This window comes from Geotrypetes seraphini, chromosome 2, assembly GCF_902459505.1.
Source record: "Geotrypetes seraphini chromosome 2, aGeoSer1.1, whole genome shotgun sequence".
Classification (NCBI taxonomy): Eukaryota; Metazoa; Chordata; class Amphibia; order Gymnophiona; family Dermophiidae; genus Geotrypetes; species Geotrypetes seraphini.
In genome coordinates, this window is record NC_047085.1 from 471,597,382 (window position 1) to 471,620,908 (window position 23,527).

Below are 23,527 nucleotides of genomic sequence, written 5' to 3' on the forward strand. Positions count from 1 at the left end.
AGTTTTCCGGTCCCGTTTTATCTCTAATTTCCGCCATATTCCTGCGCAGCCAGTCAACCTGTGACCACCTTTTGTTACACAACCATGCGAAATCTCCAGAGCTCCTAGAGTTTCCATGAATAACCTATAAGCTTTTTCAAGGCGTCAAATTAGTTCCCGGGTTTCGGCACCAATTGAGCATGGGGCATTGACGCCATTTGTGAAAGCTTCAGGTTTGAAAATAATTCTACATGCAAAATGACACCAGCGCAAGGTTTTAAAATTATAACCAGGATTTATTGAATTATTGGTTCTATTTTCCCATTATTAGATCAAAAGAATAGCATAATTGCTTACGTTGCGCTCATGGGAGATCATCATCGTGGCCAAAGACTGGCCTTCTCACAATGGTCTCGTCTTTCTATCTCATTACAGTCTATTATATAACTTTTGGTTTAGTGACATCATCAAGTTTGACGACCAATAACATTTCTCTGGGTGGTCTTAAAGTTTAGACAAAGAAACATTCCTCCATGTTTAAAAGTTATACAAAGTTTCAGATGATTTCTGAATTAACATTAACATTCAAAAGAATTCACAATTATTAACATGGTAAATTCTCAGTCCTTCCATGCTGACAAGTTCTGAGCCTTAAAGGAAAAAAAACTCCTAAGCTGACAGATTCAAATTGCACAGCCTTACACAGAAATCTTACTCAGGAGAAAAAGGGGGGGTTAAATCCCCCTCTCCTCTTCCTGAAGCATGGGCTTCCAATGCCCCCCTTCTCCCTATTCTTGAGACTGACTCTAATTACTTCCAGATGTTATGCTTAAGATTTTTTCTTAATGTTTCTGCTTATAAACATAAACCATTTATATTTCCACAATCATATCATCACATATTACATTCATGGGCCCCAAACATTCATAATTTCATTCATATTTTGGCCATTCATACTTCATACATTTTATATCTCAGTTTGGAATATGGAATCTGATATGCTTTTCCTAACTAGCCTGAGCACATCTGTTTTCAATTAGAACCACGAGGCTAAAGGCGGGAAGCTGAACAAAGAACAGAAACTATTCACTGGCACAAGATGCTGGCCTAAGACAGGACAGTCATAGTACATACAAAAGAACCTCCATGTAATCATGTAATCATGATTTCCACCATGATTTCCACCATGATTTAGTTCAACAGCAAAGTACACAAAAAAACACCATTCTTTTCCTTATATTAATCTTTAGTGTGTTTTTTTTCTCTGGCCTTAGCTACATTATATTTAAATGTTTTATTCACCTGTTTTTCGTACGCTTCTATTTGGGCGTGGTCCTTAACTGACACAGAATTGTCTCTAACTAGAATTACCCAGAACCATATGAAAAACTGGCCTTTTGTAGAAAAAAAACTCCACAAAAAATACTGCACTTATCATGCTTCTGACCTCAATATCGTCCCATTAAACAGCACCCCCTGCTGGCCACGAGCCACTACTCCTCAAGCTTATGCAAGTCTTGGCTGATATTCAGCCAGGGCTCACATAAGATAGTTATGCAGGCTGTGGCTGAATATCAGCCAGAACCCACAAAACATTGAAAAGATGCCTTTGTCCCTCTAATCTTCCCCTCACCCCAGTGAGATCCATACAGCCCTCCCACCCGCTATTTCCAATGTGGCAAGAGATTGCCCCCTGGACCTATCTAGTCCCTGGTGATCCAGTAGGGGGCGATATGCAAAACCCCATTTGTTCTTGATCTTGGCAGCTATCTGTAGAAAATGGCTACATCGGACGTACTGCAAGGCTGCAGTGAGAGGCCACTTTGAATATCTGGTGGAATATTTGTATTTATTAAAGAATCTTTAAATATTATTCGTCATAAATATATGTTATAGCTAACATGCTATGTAAATTGCACAAATATTATGTTTTATAATAAGATTTTTCCTGTGAAAATAAGAACCTGTTTTATTTACAACAAGGACTAAGAACCCAGCATTCACTCAAATGATGAATGATCATAACAACTCATGGACAGCACCAGCTCCAGTTATAGAGGGAGAAGGAGATACAATGTCTAATTCCCAAAGAAGTACTCTCAAGTGGGAAAAAGAAGAAGTACTTGGAGAAATGGCAACAGTGGCTCCTGTTCTGTACACGAATATCAACTTCCCTAACCTTAAGGAGGACTTTCCTGGTAAGATGAGTTAAAAAAAAAAAAAGAGCAAAAACTCCACTTGAAAGGCTGAGTCCCAATCCAACGGAAGAAAAAGCCTCAGGTCTTATTGGAAGAGCCCAATGCTCAAACCACCTCCGCCCACATCATCGACAAAAAACTTCCATTAGAAGTGACTATATGCCACAGTAGTTATCTTATAAGGGACTGAGATTCTAAACAATGCTACAAACAACTGTGTTTAAATATATTGTGGAGTATCACAATACAGACTCAAATACTACGCACAATATTTTGTACTGTATTTTATAAAGTTCAGTTCAAGATAGGACGCGAACGACTGTTCAAACTGTGTGGATACAGTAGAAGTCCATAAGCCCTAAGGAAACGGCTTGACTCCGTGAAACGTTGGGTAGATGAAGGACTCCTCTAAATTATATTTTTTAACACAGTCCTTTATAAGATAACTGCTGTGGCATATAATCACTTCTAATGGAAGTTTTTTGTCGATGATGTGGGTGGAGGTGGTTTGAGCATTGGGCTCTACCAATAAGACCTAAGGCATTTTCTTCCATTGGATTGGGACTCTTAGCCTTTCAAGCATTGTTTTTGTAGAGGGAGCCACATGTACATACTTTCACTCCTTGGGGACCATTCCCAACTCTAAGCTTTGAAAAGGCTAGACAGTGAAACCATCAGAACTTCCCTCAGTTCCTTCAATACCTTTGAATGTATCCCATCTAGCCATATTGCTTTGTCTACTTTTAGTTTAACTAGCTCTTCACAGTCTTTTCAAAATTGGTTGACATCTACTTCACTATCACTTCCATTTGTGTAAAGGAAGACAATGAAGAGTAAGAGAATTTAGAGAAGAAAGAAAAGATAAAATAGTAAGAAAATTGAATTACAAAATGGTAAACGTGATTGGTATAGGTTGGAAAACTATTTTAAAGGAATAATGTTAAAATGATAGACTTTTCAATAAAAGTGATCTTTTTTGCATGTGCATGTATATACATAGTTTGCAAATGCTATCAAATCTCGCACTGGAGCTTGGAGAGTGATGAGTTGGAGAGAGTCAGGAATAGGGGAACAGAGCTTTACAGTTGTTGCAGTTACTATGTCTAGGTATGGTGAGCTGGAGCAGGAACAGGAGCAAGAGAAGGATGTGACATCACTAAGTGTAACAAAAGGAAGACAGCATGAAAGAAAGAGGGAGGGAAGGGAAACATGATTTGAATAATGACCAGGTTGTAACCCTATACTTCTACTACTAAAACTAAGGGGACCTTTTATTAAGATGCACATTTAGTGCACGCTAAATCGGTTAGCGTACCTTAATAAAAGGACCCCTAAGTATCTTAATTAAAAATTTTGCCCGCGACTAACCCTATGTTTTAGATTTCGGCCCCTTATGAAATTGAATTTGACACCCCTGCTCTAGGACCATAGGAAGGAATAAAATTGACCTCATCCTGTAGACCACAGTTCTTCAACCGCAGGTCCGTGGACCGGTGCCGGTCCGCAGAAAATTCCTGCCGGTCCGCGCAGGGCCAGCAAGATGGACGCTGTTAAATTTCCTGCCCCGGTGATGTTCGCGGAAATCTTCTGTTCCTTCCAGCCTCGGGCGATCAAGACAGGCTGCTGACGTCGGGCATTCGCTCTGTGAGTCTCGCCTATGCGGAAACAGGAAGTTGAAACAAAATAGGCAGGACTCAGAGAGGGAATGCCCGACGTCGGCAGCCTGTCTTGATCGCTGCCCCTGCCGAGTTGCCGAAGAGGGCCCCGGGGAAGGTGCAGGTAGAAGGGAGATGGTCAGCGTGCTCGGGGGGGGGGGGGGGTCAGCATGTGGATTGGGGCCATCAGCAGCGTCTGTGCTGAGAGTCTGCCCACGTGCAGGATGCGGCGGGTAGAATGCCTCCGGCTCGTCTTGGGCGGCAGGGCCTGCAGTGCAAAGCTGTTTTTGCCGGTTTGGGGGGGTCGCGAATGTGCAGGGCACAGCAGGAGTAAGATCATAGGGAGCCTTCAACAGTGGCTGTCTCCTTTCCTAGCAGCTCTGTACTTACCAGGGCAGTGATTCACTTTGGCAACTTCCCCTTTCCTCAGAGGCTGCAACGGACCCAAGGCTGCCTAAGGAAATCACTGCTGCAGGCAAGTACTGAGAGCTGCTGAAAGGAGAGGAAGCTACTGTTGGAGGCTGGGAAGCTGCTGGATAAAGGGAGAGCTGCTACTGCACCTGGAGGGAGGTAGAAAGAGAGATGCTGCTGGGAGGGGAAGAGGGAAAGGGATGGGAAGAGAGCTACTGTTGGATAGGGGGAAGAAGGGAAGGGAGAAGGAAAAAAGGAAAGAAACAGCTGGCAGGGAGATTAGAGGAGGGAAAGGGGAGAGACAGGAATGAGAAAGTAGAGAGAGATTGATGCTGGAAAGGGGGTCAGCAGAGAAATGAGAGAGGGATAAAGATGCTAGATCTGGTGTAGGAGAGATAAAAATGAAGAAAGCAGTGAAGCTGTAATGAATGATGTAAAAAGGAGAGAGGAGACACAGGCTGGATGGAAAGGGGAGAGGGGCATAGAAAGAAGTCAGATACATATGGAAGGGGGAGAGGCCAGACAGTGGATGGAAAGGGCAGATGCTGGAAGGAAGAGTGGAAAGAAGATGAAAGCAGAGACCACAGAAGGTAGAAAAAATCATTTTATTTCTATTTTATCATTACAATATATCAGATTTGAAATATATATCCTGCTAGAGACATAACTGGGGACTTCAAAGCCTAACACTATTCCTATCATGTGTGACTGCAGTATTCTGTTAGCATGATATTTCTGTGTAGCATTCTGTAATAATTTGGCTTGTTCAGTTTTCTTGATAGTAGAGGGGATATATGTGAAGGGGAGGGGAGACAGGGGTTTTGTTGGTCCTTGCTCTGAATATTTATAAAATGACAATTGTACAGAATATTGTTTCTTTTTATACTTTAATAAAATACGTTCAATATAAAATCATAACTGAGGCTTGTGCAGATGGGATCAGATGGTTTGTGGGGACCGAGCTTACGGAGACGGGGCGAAAATGTGTTTTTTTTATTTTGGTCTTAGTAGTTTGCCGGTCCACAAAATAATTATTTTATTTCTGCCGGTCCACGGGTGTAAAAAGGTTGAAGAACACTGCTGTAGACTGCCTGGGAAAGTACATTCCCCCTCAGATTCCAAGCTGAAGGTTCACAGCTGGCTCCTGGGCAGGGCTGTTTAGATAGGCTGCCTCTGCTCCACTGTCAGTCTGTGGAAAACTTATTAGCAGTGAATCTGGAATTCATCCAGCTCTTCCCTGGAACTATGTTATTTGAAGCTAAGAAGCCTTTCAGTAAACTAAACAAAACTAAACCTTAAGTTTGTATACCGCATCATCTCCATAAAGATAGAGCTCGACACGGTTTACAGGTAATTCAATAAATGAGGGAAGGACATAATAAGAAATTAGAGGTTATGAAGAGGATAGCTAGCTTTACATTTTAAATAGATAGCTTTACGTTTTGGAGAAAAGTCAGGTTTTCAGATGCTTTCGGAATAATTGGAATGAGCCTAGGTTCCGCAGCGGGGCAGGGAGGTTATTCCAAAGCTCAGTGAATTTGAAGAAAAGGGATTTCTCTAATTTACCTGCATACATGACACCTTTTAACGAGGAGAAAGATAGTTTGAGTATGTGGGCGGATCTGGTAGTGTCAGGTCTCGAAGAATTCCAGGATAGTGGGATTATGGGAGGAAGAATGCCATATAGGATCTTGAAAATTAGGCAGGTACATTTAAAGTGAATCCTAGAAATCACTGGAAGCCAGTGACGTTTTGACAGAAGTGGGGAAACATGGTCAAATTTGCTTTTTGCGAAGATCAACCTAGCCACAATGTTCTGGATCCGCTGGTTTTTGAAGATTTTTCTTGGTTAGACTTAGATAGATAGTCCAATCTAGAAAGAATGATTGATTGTACAAGGACAGCAAAATGTTGTTGTTCAGTACTGGTTCTCACTCAGTATTGTGCATATTTGTAGTTTTGCAACTTTGCGGCTTTAGCTTTCTCTGTGATATTCAGAGGATCTACACCTTGGATGACAAAGTAACAGACATCAGAGAAAGGTGTGTCTCTCAGTTGAACAGGATAACCATTTGCAGATCCTGCCTTTGTCTGTATTCCTCATCTAGTTCACATTGTATCAAGCATGGAACAATTCATTATATGAGCTGGGTAGACAGATACTGCTGGCATGAAGCATGCACATAGACTGTAAATGGTAAAGCTTTGGTCCTCTGAGCTAACCAGATGGCAATGTCATTAGCTTGGCACAGGACTGCTTGGCCTTCAGATGCTATGAAGAGGCCCCTGGCCTTGGTAATGGCCCTATTTATCAGAGTTGGTAGTCTGGTGCCTTACAAAATGGTCAACAAAGATTACCACATACCAGTGTTGTGGTTTTCAGACGAATGTGTACGAAATACCTGATGAATATTTATTGTGGCTATCATGCAAATCAAGCCTCTTTACAGCCGTTGATAACCAGTGCTCAGTTTCTCTGCTTAAGGCCTCCTCACTTTGCTGGAGGAAAGAGTTTTTAATTTCTAGACTATTATGTATAAATAAACTTGTTTTTATTTTGGTGCTGCTATTATATTCTTTAACATGTGCAACCCACGCTACATAATAACATTTAACTATGAGTTCAAGTTCCAAGTTAATTTTTAAAAACCTGTGTATCTGAGTTGACAATGACTTTTTGATGTTTTTCTACAGACTGGGCTACAAGAGTGAAGCAGATTGCTAAACTTTGGAGAAAAGCCAGTTCCCAGGAAAGAGCTCCATATGTGGTAGGGATCATTATTATAGTCCTGTTGATTTCCACAGAATTAGAAAATGGATTATTTCATCAGTGATAAATAAAAACCAATATGTTTAACCGTTGAACCTGTAATCTTTGGTGCTTAATGTTCCTCCATTTACTGTTCAATCATATAAAACTTTGTTAGTAACAGAGTAGCACTATACAGATTCCATATCAACAGATATTTACTAAGTGTTCTCAGCCTTGTTAATGTGGGAGTTACTGCACACTAATATTCTGCATTAGCCACTGATATGAAGTGGTATAAAGAATGGATGGGGGACTGCACCTTAAAATTAAAACAGAGATAAATACCACACAATAATTGTCACAGTGGCAGATAATATAGCACAGTTAATGCCAATTGATTAAGAGGCCTGAAATTACTAAAGTGTCATAAATGTTTGCACTTTCCTTATTTAAATGCAAAAATTAACATGCTAAGTAATGCAAAAGGCTGTGCACTATTTATTGGGGATATACCCAGCATGCCCCTGTGCAGTTATTGCACAGAAAAGTTCTTTGCTATGCAGTAAGGAGCAATTCTATAACTTGAAGTCTTTTTATAGGTGCTGCAGTAGTGCGCACTGAGGGCCAATTCTCTAACAGCACCTGAGTGTGCTTAAGCCATTATAGAATGCTAGCATAAAGATTGCTTTGCTGTGCCAACCTGTAAGCATGACCATTTATGTCAGATCAATGGCTGGTGTGAGCTGTGCATCTAACTCCACCATGCAATGTGCATAACTGCTAGTATTCTACAAGTTGCATGCTTTACTTAGTAATACACCAATGGCTTGCCCATGCTCCTCCCACTCAAATGCCCCTTTGCAGTTATGTAGTATTTTTTTCATTCTGAAGCTTGACACCTACATTTACATACTAAGTGCGTGTATAAGTTATAGAATACTAGGACTTACACATGTGACTTCAGCATGCAACTTGCTTAGCATGTAAATGAAAGGGGATGGGCACAGAGAAGGCACTGGGGTGTGTCCAACATTTATATTCATAACTCGCAGAATACTAGGGCTTGCCAGATGCCAGGTCACCAAGGTGCCTAAAAATTGTATCATGGGGCCTGAGATTTCATCACAAAGATAATGTCCCCTCTTTTGCATGAGGACTGCTTCTCTTGCCTCAGCACAGAAATCAGGCTCTCCTTAGGCTTGAGCCCTGCAGTTCAGGAAGTTTGGAAAGTCTCGTAGTTTCAATTAACACGGGACTTGAAACCACAAGTCTTCCCAAAGTTTTTATACCACTGGGCTAAAGCTTATGGAGAGTCTGATCACCATGCCAAGGCAAGAGAAGCTGTTTCTGAAGCAAGAGCTGGTAGCTGCTGGAGCTGGTGAGAGAGCCAGAGAAAAGCAGGTAAAAGGGTGGGGGAGTGTTAAGAGAGAGAAAGAGAATGATTGGCTGAAGGCTGGGGGCATGACATAAACTGAGGAGGGGGCCATGAGAGAGGTTGGGTGAGGGCTGGAGAAGAGTGAATCAGAGAGATTGGGTGAAGGCTGGGGAGGGGGCTTGAGAGAAATGGAATAAAGGCTCGGAAGGGGGCATAAGAGAAATGGGATGAAGGCTGGGAAGGTCATGAAAGAGACTGGGAAGGGAGCATAAGAACATGAGAATGGCTGGGTAAATATTGGGGAGAAAGGCATTAGAGAACTGGGTAAAGGCCGAAGAGGCATTATAAGAGAGACTAGGTGAAGACTGAGGCCTAGATGCACTAAGAGGATCGGTAAGACTGTGTGGGTCTGCACCATTCAGAAAGAGCTATTGATGCACTAAAAGGTTTGCATGCAAATGATTCACTGGGATATTCGCCATAATCCTTGACTCTTCGATCTGATGGATCACTGTGAGAGCGACACTCACACATGCGCAGAGCCAGCAGGGGAAGCCCGAACAGCTGAGAGGCAGAGGAAGTCCTGAAGCAGTCTCCTGCCACTCCAGCTGTTCGGGGCAGGAAACCTTTTATTCTCCTTCTTTTTTATAATGGGCACAGATGCTGTGCATGTTACACATGCACAATATGTGCTCCATTAAAAAAAGCCTCCCACTCTCCATCGATAACAGCTTTGCCCAGCGACTGCCGATGAACGCAGTCCCTCCTCACCCTCCCCCCCCCGGGCGCGTGCGACAAAAATGACAGGAGTGCTTGCCATTCACTCCTGCCATTGGCTCCTACCCCCCCCCCCCACCAAGTGAGACAAAAATGGCAGGAAGGATGCCCATTCCCTCCTGCCATGCCAACCACACCCCCTACCCCCCTCTTGTGGCAGCGAAACTACAGGAAGAATGCTCACTCCCTCCTGCCACCAAAGGCCACCCTCATGCCTGGCACACCCCAAACATCCCCTACCCTCTCCTTCCCCACCCCTGAAAAAAAGGCAGGATGGATGCCTACTCCCTCCTACCACAATTGGTCCCCTGAAACACCCCCCTCTCTGAACCTTCCCCCCCCCCCCCCGGGTACCTTATTAGAGAAGTTGGAGCGGGAGGGAAACTCACTCCGCCCTGCTCATAAGCCTGCCAGTTCAAAATAGCGGGCCTTTCCTTCCCTGGTGCATCATGTGATGCACAGGGAGGGGCCTAAGGCCCTGATTGGCTCAGATGCCTAAGGCCCCTCCTAGGAAGAGGCGGGCTTGCCAGCTGGACCAGGTAGCTGTTCTTACGGCTAGACTTCGTGAATAAGGTAGGGGAAGGGGCAGGAAGATTGTCGTGGGCATAGGGGAGTTGTCAGGGTGGTTGGGCAATAGTGGGAGGGAGTGGGCTTCTCTCCCACTGCTGAGTGGGGGTTGGTGATATTATTGGGGGATTGTTTGACTTGGTGGGAGAGAGGGCATTTCTCCCACTGCAGGATGGGGGTGGGTAGTAGTTTTGGGGGGATTGTGCTATGTGGCGGGAGATAGTGGGTATTTCTCCCGCTGCAAGACACTTTAGTAATTTCAGGCCCTTAATCAAGTAGCATTAACTGTGCCATATTATCTGCCACTCTGACAATTAATGTATGGTATTTACCTCTGTTTTAATGATAAGGTGGGTGGGTATCCGAAGGTTGTGCGAGCACAGTGGGGGAGAGTGGGCATCTCTGCTACCGATTTTCAATTTGATTTGGTGGGTTTGTGGTTTGTTTGTTTTTTAATATGCTGGTATATTCTGCACTTGTGCTGATCACTGCCACCAGCGACTCATCTCAAGTAAATTTAGCGAGCCTATGTGAACATCTGCAAACCTCATTTGCATGCGAGGTCTTTTGTGAATGACTCACCTTTTTGAAATGGTTACAATAGTAACCTTGGTAGCAGCCCATTGGATTTTATCATGACGTTTTGAGAATCTTCCTCTGATTTACTAAAGTTTCTTTGACCACAGATACAAAAGGGGGGCAGGGGGGAGAGATAAAACTTTAGTAAGTTAATTTCTAAAAGAACCACTGCTAATATGGGAGGGGTTTCCAATCTCCCACCCCCCAAAAAAAAAAACTTCACAGGAGATAAAGTTGGAAGTGTAAGGAAGGTGAAAAGTTTTAAATATTGGCTCCTAAATTTTGGTGCTGGCTCCTAGATTTAATGAAAATTTGTCGAGGCCTAATGTAAGTTATGTGCATATTTATACCTGCTATTGAAGTGGCATGTGGGCATGCCTAAATGTAAATGTATAGCTGCTGATTTACCCTAGTATTGTTTAACAGAATCTGAGTACCACTATTCTGAAAATCCTCTCTTTATCTCCATGAGGTGCCGGCAACACTTTGGATAATTGCACCAGTGAGGGCAGTAGCAATTGGAAATTGTTCCTGCCCAAAACACTTAGACACCAGGGATTCTACAACTGTAGATCAGGGAGGGAGGTGGGAGTTTCAGTTTTGGGGAGCCCTAGAGAGGCTTATGGCTTTTGGTCTATAGTAACATAGTAACATAGTAGATGACGGCAGATAAAGACCCGAATGGTCCATCCAGTCTGCCCAACCTGATTCAATTTAAAATTTTTATTTTTTTTTTCTTCTTAGCTATTTCTGGACGAGAATCTAAAGCTTTAACCGGTACTGTGCTTGGGTTCCAACTGCCGAAATCTCTGTTAAGACTTACTCCAGCCCATCTACACCCTCCCAGCCATTGAAGCCCTCCCCTGCCCATCCTCCTCCAAACGGCCATACATAGACGCAGACCGTACAAGTCTGCCCAGTAACTGGCCTAGTTCAATCTTTAATATTATTTTCTGATTCTAAATCTCCTGTGTTCATCCCACGATTCTTTGAACTCAGTCACAGTTTTACTCTCCACCACCTCTCTCGGGAGCGCATTCCAGGCATCCACCACCCTCTCCGTAAAGTAGAATTTCCTAACATTGCCCCTGAATCTACCACCCCTCAACCTCAAATTATGTCCTCTGGTTTTACCATTTTCCTTTCTCTGGAAAAGATTTTGTTCTACGTTAATACCCTTTAAGTATTTGAACGTCTGAATCATATCTCCCCTGTCTCTCCTTTTATCTAGGGTATACATATTCAGGGCTTCCAGTCTCTCCTCATACGTCTTCTGGCGCAAGCCTCCTATCATTTTCGTCGCCCTCCTCTGGACCGCCTCAAGTCTTCTTACGTCTTTCGCCAGATACGGTCTCCAAAACTGAACACAATACTCCAAGTGGGGCCTCACCAATGACCTGTACAGGGGCATCAACACCTTCTTCCTTCTACTGACTACACCTCTCTTTATACAGCCCAGAATCCTTCTGGCAGCAGCCACTGCCTTGTCACACTGTTTTTTCGCCTTTAGATCTTCGGACACTATCACCCCAAGGTCCCTCTCCCCGTCTATCACCCCGTCTCCCCGTCTATCACCCCAAGCTCCCTCTATCCAGCTCTTCCATTTTAAGATACTGAACCCTTTAAGAGACAACCCAACTGCATGTACCAACTATACTGTGGCTTGTGGTGTGGACTGAGAATATACCACAATACGCAGTATAGTATTTGCAGGTTTTGTATTTCATTACTATGTAACCTGTGGTGACTGAAATAGCACTGCTTTAGGGCAAGACAACCTCTATGAGTACTATTTAAGTCATGTTAAGGGGCAAATAACATTGGCTATTTCCCTATATCAGCTTGATAACTTCCCTCTAAATACAATAACATTGTAACCAAATCAGAAAAATTAAAATTAATGCACCTGGTGTAAGAGACATTCCAAAAATTAATGAGATTATATAGCGTTATTTTTAAGCCTGTTCTACAAAAACAAGAGTGCGTTGGTTTTTGTGGAGACCATGTATAGACTCGTGTATGGATGAATACAAAGTGTAGCCCCAAACCCTTAAAGAAGCAAAAGCATGCTACACATGGCAGGCAACTAAGGAGGGGAAAATATCCTGTGTTGTTACCACCAACAGTGGTATTCATCCTAGCACAACAAAGGAGTCGTGAGGATGAGATGTCAATAATTCAGCCACGGTGTAAAGTTCAAAGACTCGACACTGACAGTATTTCGGTATTTCTGGTTGATAGTTCTATCACATAAATAGAGCATTCAATGCAGGTCAAACTTAGAAGGAACAGGAAACTATCTGGCTGCAGTGGGGTAGGATTCTGCTACCACTGGTGTTCCTCTGCAGACCCCATGATGGTAGCTCCAGTTCTAAGCTGGCAAAATAAAACCCAATATATTGCTGAGCTTAAAAGGTTCCATTTGCTGGTTTTCTTGCCTCTCTAGTAGATTTCAGAAGAGGTACCACTGACTTTTGTGGTCCCTTTTCTGCCAGGAAAGAGCTGGTGCAAGCTCATCATTGTGAATAAACTACTGTGAAAAAAGAACTTAGATGAAATTGAAGGAAATAATTTTCCAATTATTTGGTTATTTATTTTTAAAAAAATGAAAGTGCCCATCAGATGTATCAAGGTAGCAATATAGTCAGTAGAATAGGCCAAGAACACATGCCCAAGATATCTGTGAATCTCTTCTTAAAGACAGTTAAATAAATACATAAATGTGCACTGTTTTGTGTTCAATGTCCAATACTTAGTATTCTAAAATAATGCAACAATATATATGATATATGATGATCCATTTAAGTTTTTCAGAACAGCCCATGACCACAAATGCATAAAAAATGAAAAACAAAATACTTAGCTTATATGAGGGCAAATCAAAAATTAAATGCAATTGTTAAATTACGTGATAACTGGAGCAGAGCTAGTGAAATGTAACATATTTACTATCCAACATTGCCTGTTGGATAGTTCATCCACGTTCATTGCAGCGCTCAGCCTTTAGTCATGTGGCAGCCACGAGGTCAGAAACATGGTTGCTCCATTGCAAGATTGAGCCATCGAAGAACAATATGCAGTAGTACACTTTCTTTGGGTAGAGGGAGTGAAACCTGTGGAAATTCACAGTTGGATATTAACTCAGTAGGGACATGTACCATGAATCAACAAAAGGTTTGTGAGTGGGTAAAAAGGTTTAAAGCGGGAAGGACAGGTATAACCGACAAAGGTCATTCTGGTCGCCCATCAGCATTGCACACACAAGAGCACATTGACAGGGCAGATGCCTTGGTTAGAGAAGACTGATTGATAATGGTGTCTCAGTTGGCTTCAAATTTGGATATCAGCTGTAGATCTGCATTTGCCATAATGCATGATGACTTGGGATACAGGAAAGTCTGCTTTCTGATCTGCACAAGCCAACAGTGTGTGGAGGTTGTGACCTAGTTCCTGAGACGGTATGAAGAAGAACTGAGTATTCTGGAGAGAATTGTCACCAGTGATGGGACATGGGTACATCATTGTGACACGGAAAGCAAAAGACAAATCATGAAGAAGTAAAGGAAGCGGTGCTCACCTAACTTTGGAAGCAGCCAAAAAACTACTTCTCTGCAGGAATTCAGAAGCTAAGTTGAATGATACAACAAATGCGTCATTTTGCATGGAGACTGTGTGGAAAAGTGATATATTCAATTGCTCACAGTTCTAATAAAGCCATTAATTGTATTTGCCTTTACTTTTTGATTTACCCACTTAAAAAGTTTCTCCAGTGTAGTCTAAAAAGTTTTGAGTCTTGTCTTAGGGGTTTGGTGCTATAAATTGAACAAGTCTGTTAAACCATAATTTCATTTGGAGGGTTGAATCTGAACATTGCCTCCTATTCCATGACTCTTTAATTTTCTCAGAAGCCTCTCATGAGGAACTTTCTGGAAATCTAGATATATTACATCAATTGACTTGCCTTTATCTGCATGTTTATTCACACCTTCAAAGAAGTCAAGCATTAAATCATATTTGTCTACATGTTCCACAATTTTATTTTTGTTTCCACTATTTTGCCTGGCACCAAGCTCAGGCTTACCAGTTTATAATTTTCCGAAACTCACCCTGGAACCCTTTTTAAAAATCAGGTACTACAGACAATTTTAACAACAAGTTACAGATCACTAACAGCAGATCAGCAATTTCATGTTTGAGTTCTTTCAGTACCCTGGGATGTATACCATCTGGTCAAGGTGATTTATCACTCTTTAACTTGGCAATTTAGCTTAGTACGTCTTCCAGATTCACCGAGATTTCTTTCAATTCCTCTGCCTCATCACCCTTGAAAACCATTTCCAGTTCAGGTAGATCTCTTACATCTTCTGTAAAGATTGAAGTAAAGAATTCATTCAGTCTCTCTGCTGTAGCCTTATCCTCTATGAGCATAACTTTTACTCCTTGATCTTCCAATGGTCCCACGGATTACTTCACAGGTTTTCTGCTTCTGATGTTCCTAAAAAAATTGTTGCTATGAGTTTTTGCCTCTTTGGCAAGTTGTTCTTCATATTCTTGTTTATCTTTCATTATCAATGCTTGCATCTAACTTGCCAGTGCTCATGTCTCTTTGGGATCCTTTTTTCCATTCTTTGAAGAATGCTTTCTTGGCTGTAATAGCCTCTTTCATTTCACCTTTTAACCATGCTAGCTCTCATTTTCTCTTCTTTCCACCTTTTTTAATTCGTGGAATAATCTGGTCTGGGCTTTCACCATGGTATTTTTAAACAACATCCATGTCTGGTTTACACTTCTTATTTTTGCCAAAGACCCTTTTAGCTTCTTTTATCCATTATTATAATGTTATCTTAGTCTCCCTTGCGAAAATTTAATGCCACTGCAGTAGATTTCTTTAGCGACATAACTCCAGTTATTCCAGGACAAGCAGGCAGCATATTCTCACACATAGGTGACATCACCGACGGAGCCCCGGTACGGGCACTTGAAAAGAGAATCGCAACTTTTAAGCTTAGAAAGTTCAATTAGCCCGCACCGCGCAATCGTGAGTGCCTTCCTGCCCGACGTAGGCGTGCTGCCCCTCAGTTTTCTAGTTTCTGCAGAGCTAGAAAGATGCATTTTTCAACATTGTTGAATTTTTTTTTTTCTCTCGCTTGCCTTCCCGCTCTCGCGGATTGTGACTTTCTTGTCACAGTTCTTTCATTTTTCCCTTTTTTTATCCAAATAAATTTAATTTTTTTTTTTTTTAAATCCTTTTTTCCTTTGCCATTGCGGGCTTTGGCCCAGCGGGGCCTTATGGACTCTTTTCGCCATCAAGTTTGATTTCTCAACGGTTTTCTTCCCGTCCATGTCCCGCCCGCTGACAGGTTTCAAAAAGTGCGGTCGCTGTGCTTGGACCCAAGCACCATCCCAACTCCTGCTCCCACTGCTCTTCCCTTCAGAAGCGCACTCTCAAGAATTTGTTGCTTCAACAGAAGCAGCTCTTCGTCACCACAATGGAAGCGGAGCCCAGTTCATCTCCGGCACCGTCCACGTAGACCAAGACTGCACTGAACAAGACAACACCAAGGGTGGATCCACCAACTTTGACTCCGGTGTCGCAATTCACCATGTCTCTAGGTAAGCCATCTAAGAAGCCTTTCACTACCCCTTCCGGGACACAGGTCCAAGCTGCAGTGAGTCAAGTCCTGCTGACCTCGCGTAAGTCCAGCAAACGCACGGCTCAGATATCAGTGAGTACCTCCTCTTTGGCCTCATCATCCCCGGACCATGTTGATCAGCCATCCGTACCGGCCAAAAAGAAGTAAACGGTACCGGCACTCTCCCTTAAGCAAAAAATTGACAACCTGCTTGGCAAGCACTGCACCGACTATCCAGGATCCGGTGCGGTCTGAGTTACTAACTGCACCAACCACTTCTCTCACTGCTACTCCACCGGTGTGGACATCCTCGACGCGGGACTCGAGCATTCCACTTCGGCACCAATCCTCCTCGGCTACATCCTGAGAGGCTAATCCGGCACGGTTAGGTAAGGTTTCTCGTAAATCTAAACATTTGGAGACCTCGACTCCAAGCTGTCAACACTGATCCCATCATTCTTTTTTCAGAGATTCAGATTTATTGGGGGATACTGAGCCTGAAATGCCATCTACTACCGATGAGGACTCTTCTTCTTCTGGGTCACCTCGACGTTCACCTACCAGAGCCTCTTCTCCTTCAGAAAAACTTTCTTTTTCAAAATTTTTGAGACAGATGGCACATGATCTTGATGTTTCTTTACAGGCTGATTCCAAATACAGCAAAGAGTATTTGAAAACACTTGATTATGATCTTCCTCCAAAGAAACTGTTAAAGCTTCTACTCCATGCCATTCTGAGGAAAACGTTCTATAAAAACCTTAAAATTTAGTTTATGCTTATTTGGATACCTACCAGATTCAAATTATTTGGACTACTTTTCACACAAATCCAGGGAGGGAGGGTTGGGTTAACTGATTAATGATTTAAGCAAGTATGTAAGTGCTGTTTGCTGAATATTTGATCTGTTGTGTAATAGTTTTTATTGAAGTTTTACATAAGTACATACCAAACTCCACAACAGAAGCAGACTACACAAGGACCTCCATGTTAATCCTTCATGGAGACCTAAGAGATCCAAACCCCCATCCAAAAGATTATTTGATCTGTTAATGTGTTGTACTTTTTCTATGCTGTTTTTATAAAACTAGTAAACAAGTTAAATAAGAAAAATAAAAAAGTCAAATTTAAAAACCTTCTGTGCCAGTGGCTCCTAAACGTTTAGAATCTCTTTATAAGGTGATACCCTAGCCTGGCCTTGAGCCTCTGGTGGTTGAATCCACTTTAAAGAAATCCTCTGGGGCAAGTGTGTATGCGTCCGTGCCTTCTGGTAGAGAGGGTAGGACAATGGACAAATTTGGCAGACGTCTGTACCAAAACTCATTGTTGGCAAACATAGCATCCAATTATACCTTTTTCTTTTCCTGTTACATGAAGTATCTTCTTAAACAAATTTCATCATTTCAGCAATATGTACCTTCACGTAAAGCCAGCAAATTTCAATATCTGGTCTCTACCTCTCTGCAACTTCAAAAGTACATGGTGAGATCAGTTTATGATACTTTAAAACTCATCTCAAGCAGCAGCTATGTTGGTGGTGATGAGACGTTTGGCATGGTTAAATGTTTCAGACCTTGACGTTAACCACTAAGACCATCTGGCCAATGCTCCATGACTTGGTGATGAGCTCTTTGGAGCCTCCACTGAGACTGCCACCCAAAAGCTGTCAGCTCATGAAACCTTCACCTGCTCGGCCTTTTCAGCCTGCTTCTTCTTACCAACACAGATATACTGCCAAACCTACTCCTCAGGCACCTCCCCAGCCTCGTAGACAGCGACAACCTAAACAACCAGCTGCTCCTCAAAAACCTGCATAGCCTTTTTGACAAGCTCCTTCAGAGTATAGTCAGCATTCCTCTGCTCCTTTCTCTACCTCAGCCCATAGGGGGATGTCTTCAGATTTACATCAATCGCTGGGAGCTTATTACATTGGATCTTTTGGTCCTCAACATCATTCATCAAGGGTATATTCTTCATTTTCACACCCTTCCAACAGACCATCCTCCAAAAGAGTTTGCTTTAAATCTGACGCAGTCCTCTCTTCTACTTCAGGAGGTTCAAACCCTCCTTCTCCCCAGTGCCATTGAGGAAGTTCCTCCCTCTTAACACAACCAAGGATTTTACTCCCAATACTTCTTGGTTCCCAAAAAGACAGGAAGACTGCGACCCATCCTGGATCTCGGAGCTCTCAACAAATATCTTGTCAAAGAGAAGTTTCGAATGCTCTCTCTCTCACCCATCCTTTATCCCCTATTAGCTCAGAACAAATGGCAATGCTCTCTGGACTTCAAGGAAACCTGCACGCATATACCAATTCATCCAGCTTCCAGAAGATACCTTCACTTTCAAATCAGTCGTCATCACTACCAGTACAAAGTTCTTCCATTCGGCCTGGCATGTTCTCCCAGAGCCTTCATGAAGTGCATAATTGTAGTGGCAGCAGCCCTCTGATCCCAGGGTCTTCAGGTGTTTCCTTATCTGGATGACTGGTTGATCAAGGCTTCATCGTCTCAGGAGGTGACCCTGGCGACGACTCACACAATTTCTTTCTTTCAAACCTTGGGCTTTGTAATCAATTTCCCAAAGTCAAACCAACCAACTCAATATCTTCAGTTCATCGGGGCTATTCTAGATACTACTCTCATAACGGCGTTTCTTCCTCCAAATCGCCTAGCTGCCTTGCTTCATCTCTGTCAACAGATGTTTCAGCTACAAATACTCTCTGCGAGACACATGATGGTTCTCTTAGGCCACATGGTCTCCACGGTTCATGTCACCCCACTAGCCAGATTGTTTCTTCGCACTCCTCAGTGGGCCCTCGCTTCTCAGTGGTGTCAGGCGACCGATCTGCTCTCACAGCATATCTCTGTAACCTCATCTCTTCTGCAATCGCTCCATTGGTGGATGGCCTCTTCCAATCTATCCAGAGGTCTTCTTTTCCATCTTCCTCCGCATCACCAGGTACTCACGACAGATGCTTCTACCTATGCCTGGGGAGCGCACATGAGCGGTCTTCAAACGCAGAGTTCCAAAGAACTCAAATTTCACATCGATTTACTAGAGCTCAGGGCAATGTATTACGCACTAAAAGCTTTCCAACATCTCCTGACCAACCAAGTTCTCCTCCGCACAGACAATCAAGTAGCGATGTACTACATCAACAAGCAAGGAGGCACGGGTTCTCTTCCCCTTTGTCAAGAGGCTCAAAAGATTTGGCTTTGAGTGACCACCCCACAGTCTTTTTCTGAGAGCAGTCTACATACAGGGCAAACAGAATTCTTTGGCAGACAACCTCAGCAGAATTCTCCAGCCTCACAAATGGACACTCAGCTCGACAACTCTTCAGTCCATCTTTGCACAATTAGGCACTCCTCAGATGTACTTTTTACATCTCCCCACAAACACAAACTGCCCCGCTTCTGCTCCAGGCTTTACTCTCCTCACGGCCTGGAAGCAGATGCGTTCCCTCCCACTCCTCTCATCCTGAAAACTTTTCAAACTCAAGCAGAAGTCAGCCACCATGATACTCATAGCTCTTCGGTGGCCCAGACAACATTGGTTCTCTCTTCTATTTCAACTTAGCACCAGGGAGACCATACTTCTTCCAATATTTCCTACTCTGCTTACACAGAATCCAGGAGGTCTTCTTTATCCCAACCTGCAGTCGTTACACCTGAAAGCTTGTTATCTCTTGGGCTGACATCATTACATCTCTCTCAACCTGTCCGCACTATTATTGATGCTTCCAGGAAACCGGCCACTCAACAGTGTTGTCAACAAAAGTGGACTCGGTTTTCTTCCTGGTGTCTCCGTCATCATCATCATGATCTAGCTTCCTTGTCTTTGGAATTGGGGCTGGATTATCTCCTTCATCTCTCTGATTCTGGTCTTAAATTTATATCTATCAGAGTCCATCTCAGCGCTATTACAGCTTTTCACATACCAGTCAAAGGAAAGCCTCTCATTACTCATCCATTGGTCTCCAGATTCATGAAATGGCTTTTCAATGTTAAACCACTTCTCAAGCCTTTACCTGTCATCTGGGACCTTAATGTAGTTCTTTCCAGGTTGATAAAACCACCATTTGAACCAATGGCAACAGCTCATCTCAAATGTCTCGCCTGAAAAGTAGTTTTTCTCATCTCGCTCACTTCTGTCAGGAGGGTGAGTGAGCTACAAGCGTTGGTCGCAGATCTACCTTTCACAGTTTTTCACCATGATAAAGTGGTTCTACGCATGCATCTTAAGTTTCTATTGAAAGTAGTTACAGACTTTCATCTCAATCATACCATTGTTCTTCCAGTTTTTTTCCCTAAGCCTCATTCTCATCCAGGAAAAATGGCGCTGCACACTTTGGATTGTAAACATGCTTTGGCCTACTACATCGATCAGACAAAGCCTCATAGAGCATCTCCCCAACTTTTTATCTCATTTGATCCTAACAAGTTGGGTCATCCTGTAACCAAACAGACAGTATCCAACTGGTTGGCTGTCTATATCTCATTCTGCTATACGCAGACCGGACTGCCTCTGGAGAGTCGTGTCACTGCTCAAAGTCCATGCTATGGCAGCTTCTATAGCTTTCCTCAGATCTACTCCTATTGAGGAAATCTGGTCCTCAGTTCATACCTTCACTTCACATGACTGTCTGGAAATTTTTTTCCAGACAGGATGGGCACTTCAGCCAGTTAGTTTTGCAAAATTTGTTTTCTTAAAGGCCAACTCTTCCGCCATCCTTTTCTAGTTAGCTTGGAGGTCACCCATGTGTGAGAATATGCTGCCTGCTTGTCCTGGGATAAAGCACAGTTACTTACCGTAACAGGTGTTATCCAGGGACAGAAGGCAGATAGTCTCACAACCCATCCATCTCCCCTGGATGGCTTCTTAGCTGGGTTATCTTAACTGAGGGACCGCACGCCTATGTCGGGCGGGAAGACACTTGCGCATGCGCTGTGTGGGCTAATTGCGAACTTTCTAAGCTTAGAGTTGTGATTCACTTTTCAAGTGTCTGTACCAGGGCTCCGTCAGTGACATCACCCATGTGTGAGAATATCTGCCTGCTGTCCCTAGATAACACCTGTTACGGTAAGTAACTATGCTTTATCAGTTCAAATTTGATCATGTTATGATCACTATTTCCCAACAGATCCAACACAGATACTTCCCATACTTCCTGCATTCCACTAAGGTCCAAATCTAAAATAGCTCCCCCTCTTGTCAGTTCCCAGACCAGTTGCTCCAAGAAGCATTCATTTATGACATCTAGGAATTTTACCTCCCTAGCATTCCCTGATATAACATTTATCTAGTCAATGTTAAGGTAGTTGAAATCGCCAATAATTTCAACACATGCTCCATATACACATCAGAACCCCTCTCAAAAGCCCACAGCTCAAGGAACCAAACCCCCAAAACTACACAAAAGAAAAAGGAAAACAAAATGGAGAAAAACCTCAGTTGTGCTTCATTGGTAAAAGAACTCGGGGATGGGGACGTTCCTGTCAAACATGACACCTGGCAGTGGGGATGCTTAGGGTTCCCTTTCTGTCAAAGGACAGGAATTCCCCTTCCATCGTACCATGGCTTTGGAGATTCCTGTACGGCAGTTTTATGTTCACAAGCTTCCTCTTTGGCTGCCACCTCGGAGGAACCTTTTTTGGCAGTTCTTTCTTCTTTGGCGGGAAACTCTACCATCTTGTCTAAGTCCTCTGCTGAGCTTCTGCCTAGATTGGAGAGACAAGAACAGGTCTTTCAGGCCTCTTCCTTGGTGGACTCCCTTCCGGCCATGGGGTTCTCCCCTGATTTTGTGCTGGCTATGTTTAAAGCTTATTGCAGTCACTCGACTGGCATCTCTTTGCAGGCTCTGGTGGTTGCAGGTTCCTCAGGGGTGACTATTCCCTCTGGTCCTGCAGTTCCTTGTCCACCTCCTCCACCTACAGGACTCTTGAAGGGTGCAGATGATGCGAGCGGCTAGGTGGAGGAGCTGCCTGTGGGTGAGGACAATTCAGTAGTGCGTATTTTTCACTGAGAAGAGCTGCAGGAGCTCATTCTTCAGTTGTCTTCTGTGGTTTGAGGAAGATTCTAAGGAGGCCCCTTGTGTGGTTAACCCCCTTTTCAGAGGGATTTGGTTGGTCTTGCATTCTTTCCCCATGCATCAAGATATCAAAGATATTGTGCACGCACAATGTTCCATTTGTATCCTATTTCTGATGCCGATAGGGACGCCTTGCATCCTCCAGTGGTAGATGTGGTGGTTTATGCCATTGATAAGCAACTCACTGTGCCAGTGGAGGGGGATTCAGCACTGAGGGACCCCCAGGACCGGCAGATGGAGTTGCTTCTTAAGTAAAGTTTTGAAAGTGGCAGCCTTGGAGGTTCAAGCAGGCATTAGTGGTCATTTGGATAGGGAGTCAGATTATTGGTTGCTTGTGAATCAGGAAGGGACGAAGATTGAGTTGAGATTTTTTAATATTTTGAACACCATGTATGATTTGTTGTGAACTTCAACTAAGTCTTAAGCTCTTGAGTTCGACTGGCCTTTACCAAATCATTTTATCACCTCTCCTTGTCAGTTCACTTGGAAGAAACAGGCATTTCACTAGAGTTTTCAGAGGTTGTATCTCAAGGCAGTGATTCCCATGCCTTTCCACGAGATCTACACCGGGGGGTACTCGATTTACTTTTTTGTTCCCAAAAAAAGAGGTCTTTTGTCCCTTTTTGGATCTCAAGGGGGTGAACCGGACACTTCGGGGTCTTTCCTTCTGTATGGAGACCCTAAAGTCCGTGGTCCTAGAGGTTAAACTGGGAGAATTCCAGACTTCCCTCGATATGACGGAGGTGTATCGTCACATTCCAATTCTGGAATCTCATCATCTGTTCCTTCTCTTTGTGATTTTGGAAAGGTATTATCAGTTCTGTGCACTTCTGTTTGGCCTGGCCACTGCTTCGCATACCTTTTCAAATATTATGATGGTGATGGCTGCGCTCTTGTGCAAAGAGGGCATTTTGGTTCATCCTTATCTGGACAACTGGTTGATTCAGTCGAAATCATTCTAGAAGAGTACAAGAGTCACAGCTCAGGTTGTGGATTTTCTTCAGTCTTTGGGCTGGGTAGTCAACCTAGCAAAGAGCTAGTTGGCACCGTTCTAACACTTGGAATATCTCAGAGTTCTCTTCGATACCGGTCTGGGGAGGGTATTCCTACTCAAGGCACAGGTGCGGAAGTTGCAGTCGAAGATTCGCAGTCTTATGTGCTCTCATTGCCCCCAAGCACAAGAATTTCTTCAGGTTTTGGGATTAATGGCAGTTTCACTGGATGTAGTTCGGTGGGCACGAGCTCTAATGCATCCCCTTCAGTATGTGCTCCTTCAGAGGTGGCCTCTACAGTCTCACAATTTGAACACAATGATTCCGCTTCACAGGTTGGCTTGCCGTGGCTGCAGTCCCACAATGTGGTCCAGGGAGGTTCTTCTCAATGGATGCCACAATATGAATGGTTCTTCTCATGGATGCTAGTCTTCTTAGCTGGGGTGCTCATTGTATTGGGCATTCAACTCAGGGCAGTTGGTCTCCAGAGGAGGTCTCTTGGCTGATCAACTTTCTGA

General features: G+C 43.4%; 1 protein-coding gene across 11 annotated transcripts in view; it reads left to right on the forward strand.

Moving 5' to 3' along the window:
- KMT2C (lysine methyltransferase 2C) overlaps positions 1-23,527 on the forward strand; it is an 803,286-nt gene that overhangs the window by 593,411 nt on the left and 186,348 nt on the right. For all 11 annotated transcript variants that reach the window (XM_033931655.1, XM_033931654.1, XM_033931660.1 and 8 more), the window contains 2 exons: positions 1,963-2,177; positions 6,938-7,011. In XM_033931655.1, the coding sequence (XP_033787546.1) occupies positions 1,963-2,177; positions 6,938-7,011 (289 nt within the window). The remainder of the gene's footprint in view (positions 1-1,962; positions 2,178-6,937; positions 7,012-23,527) is intronic.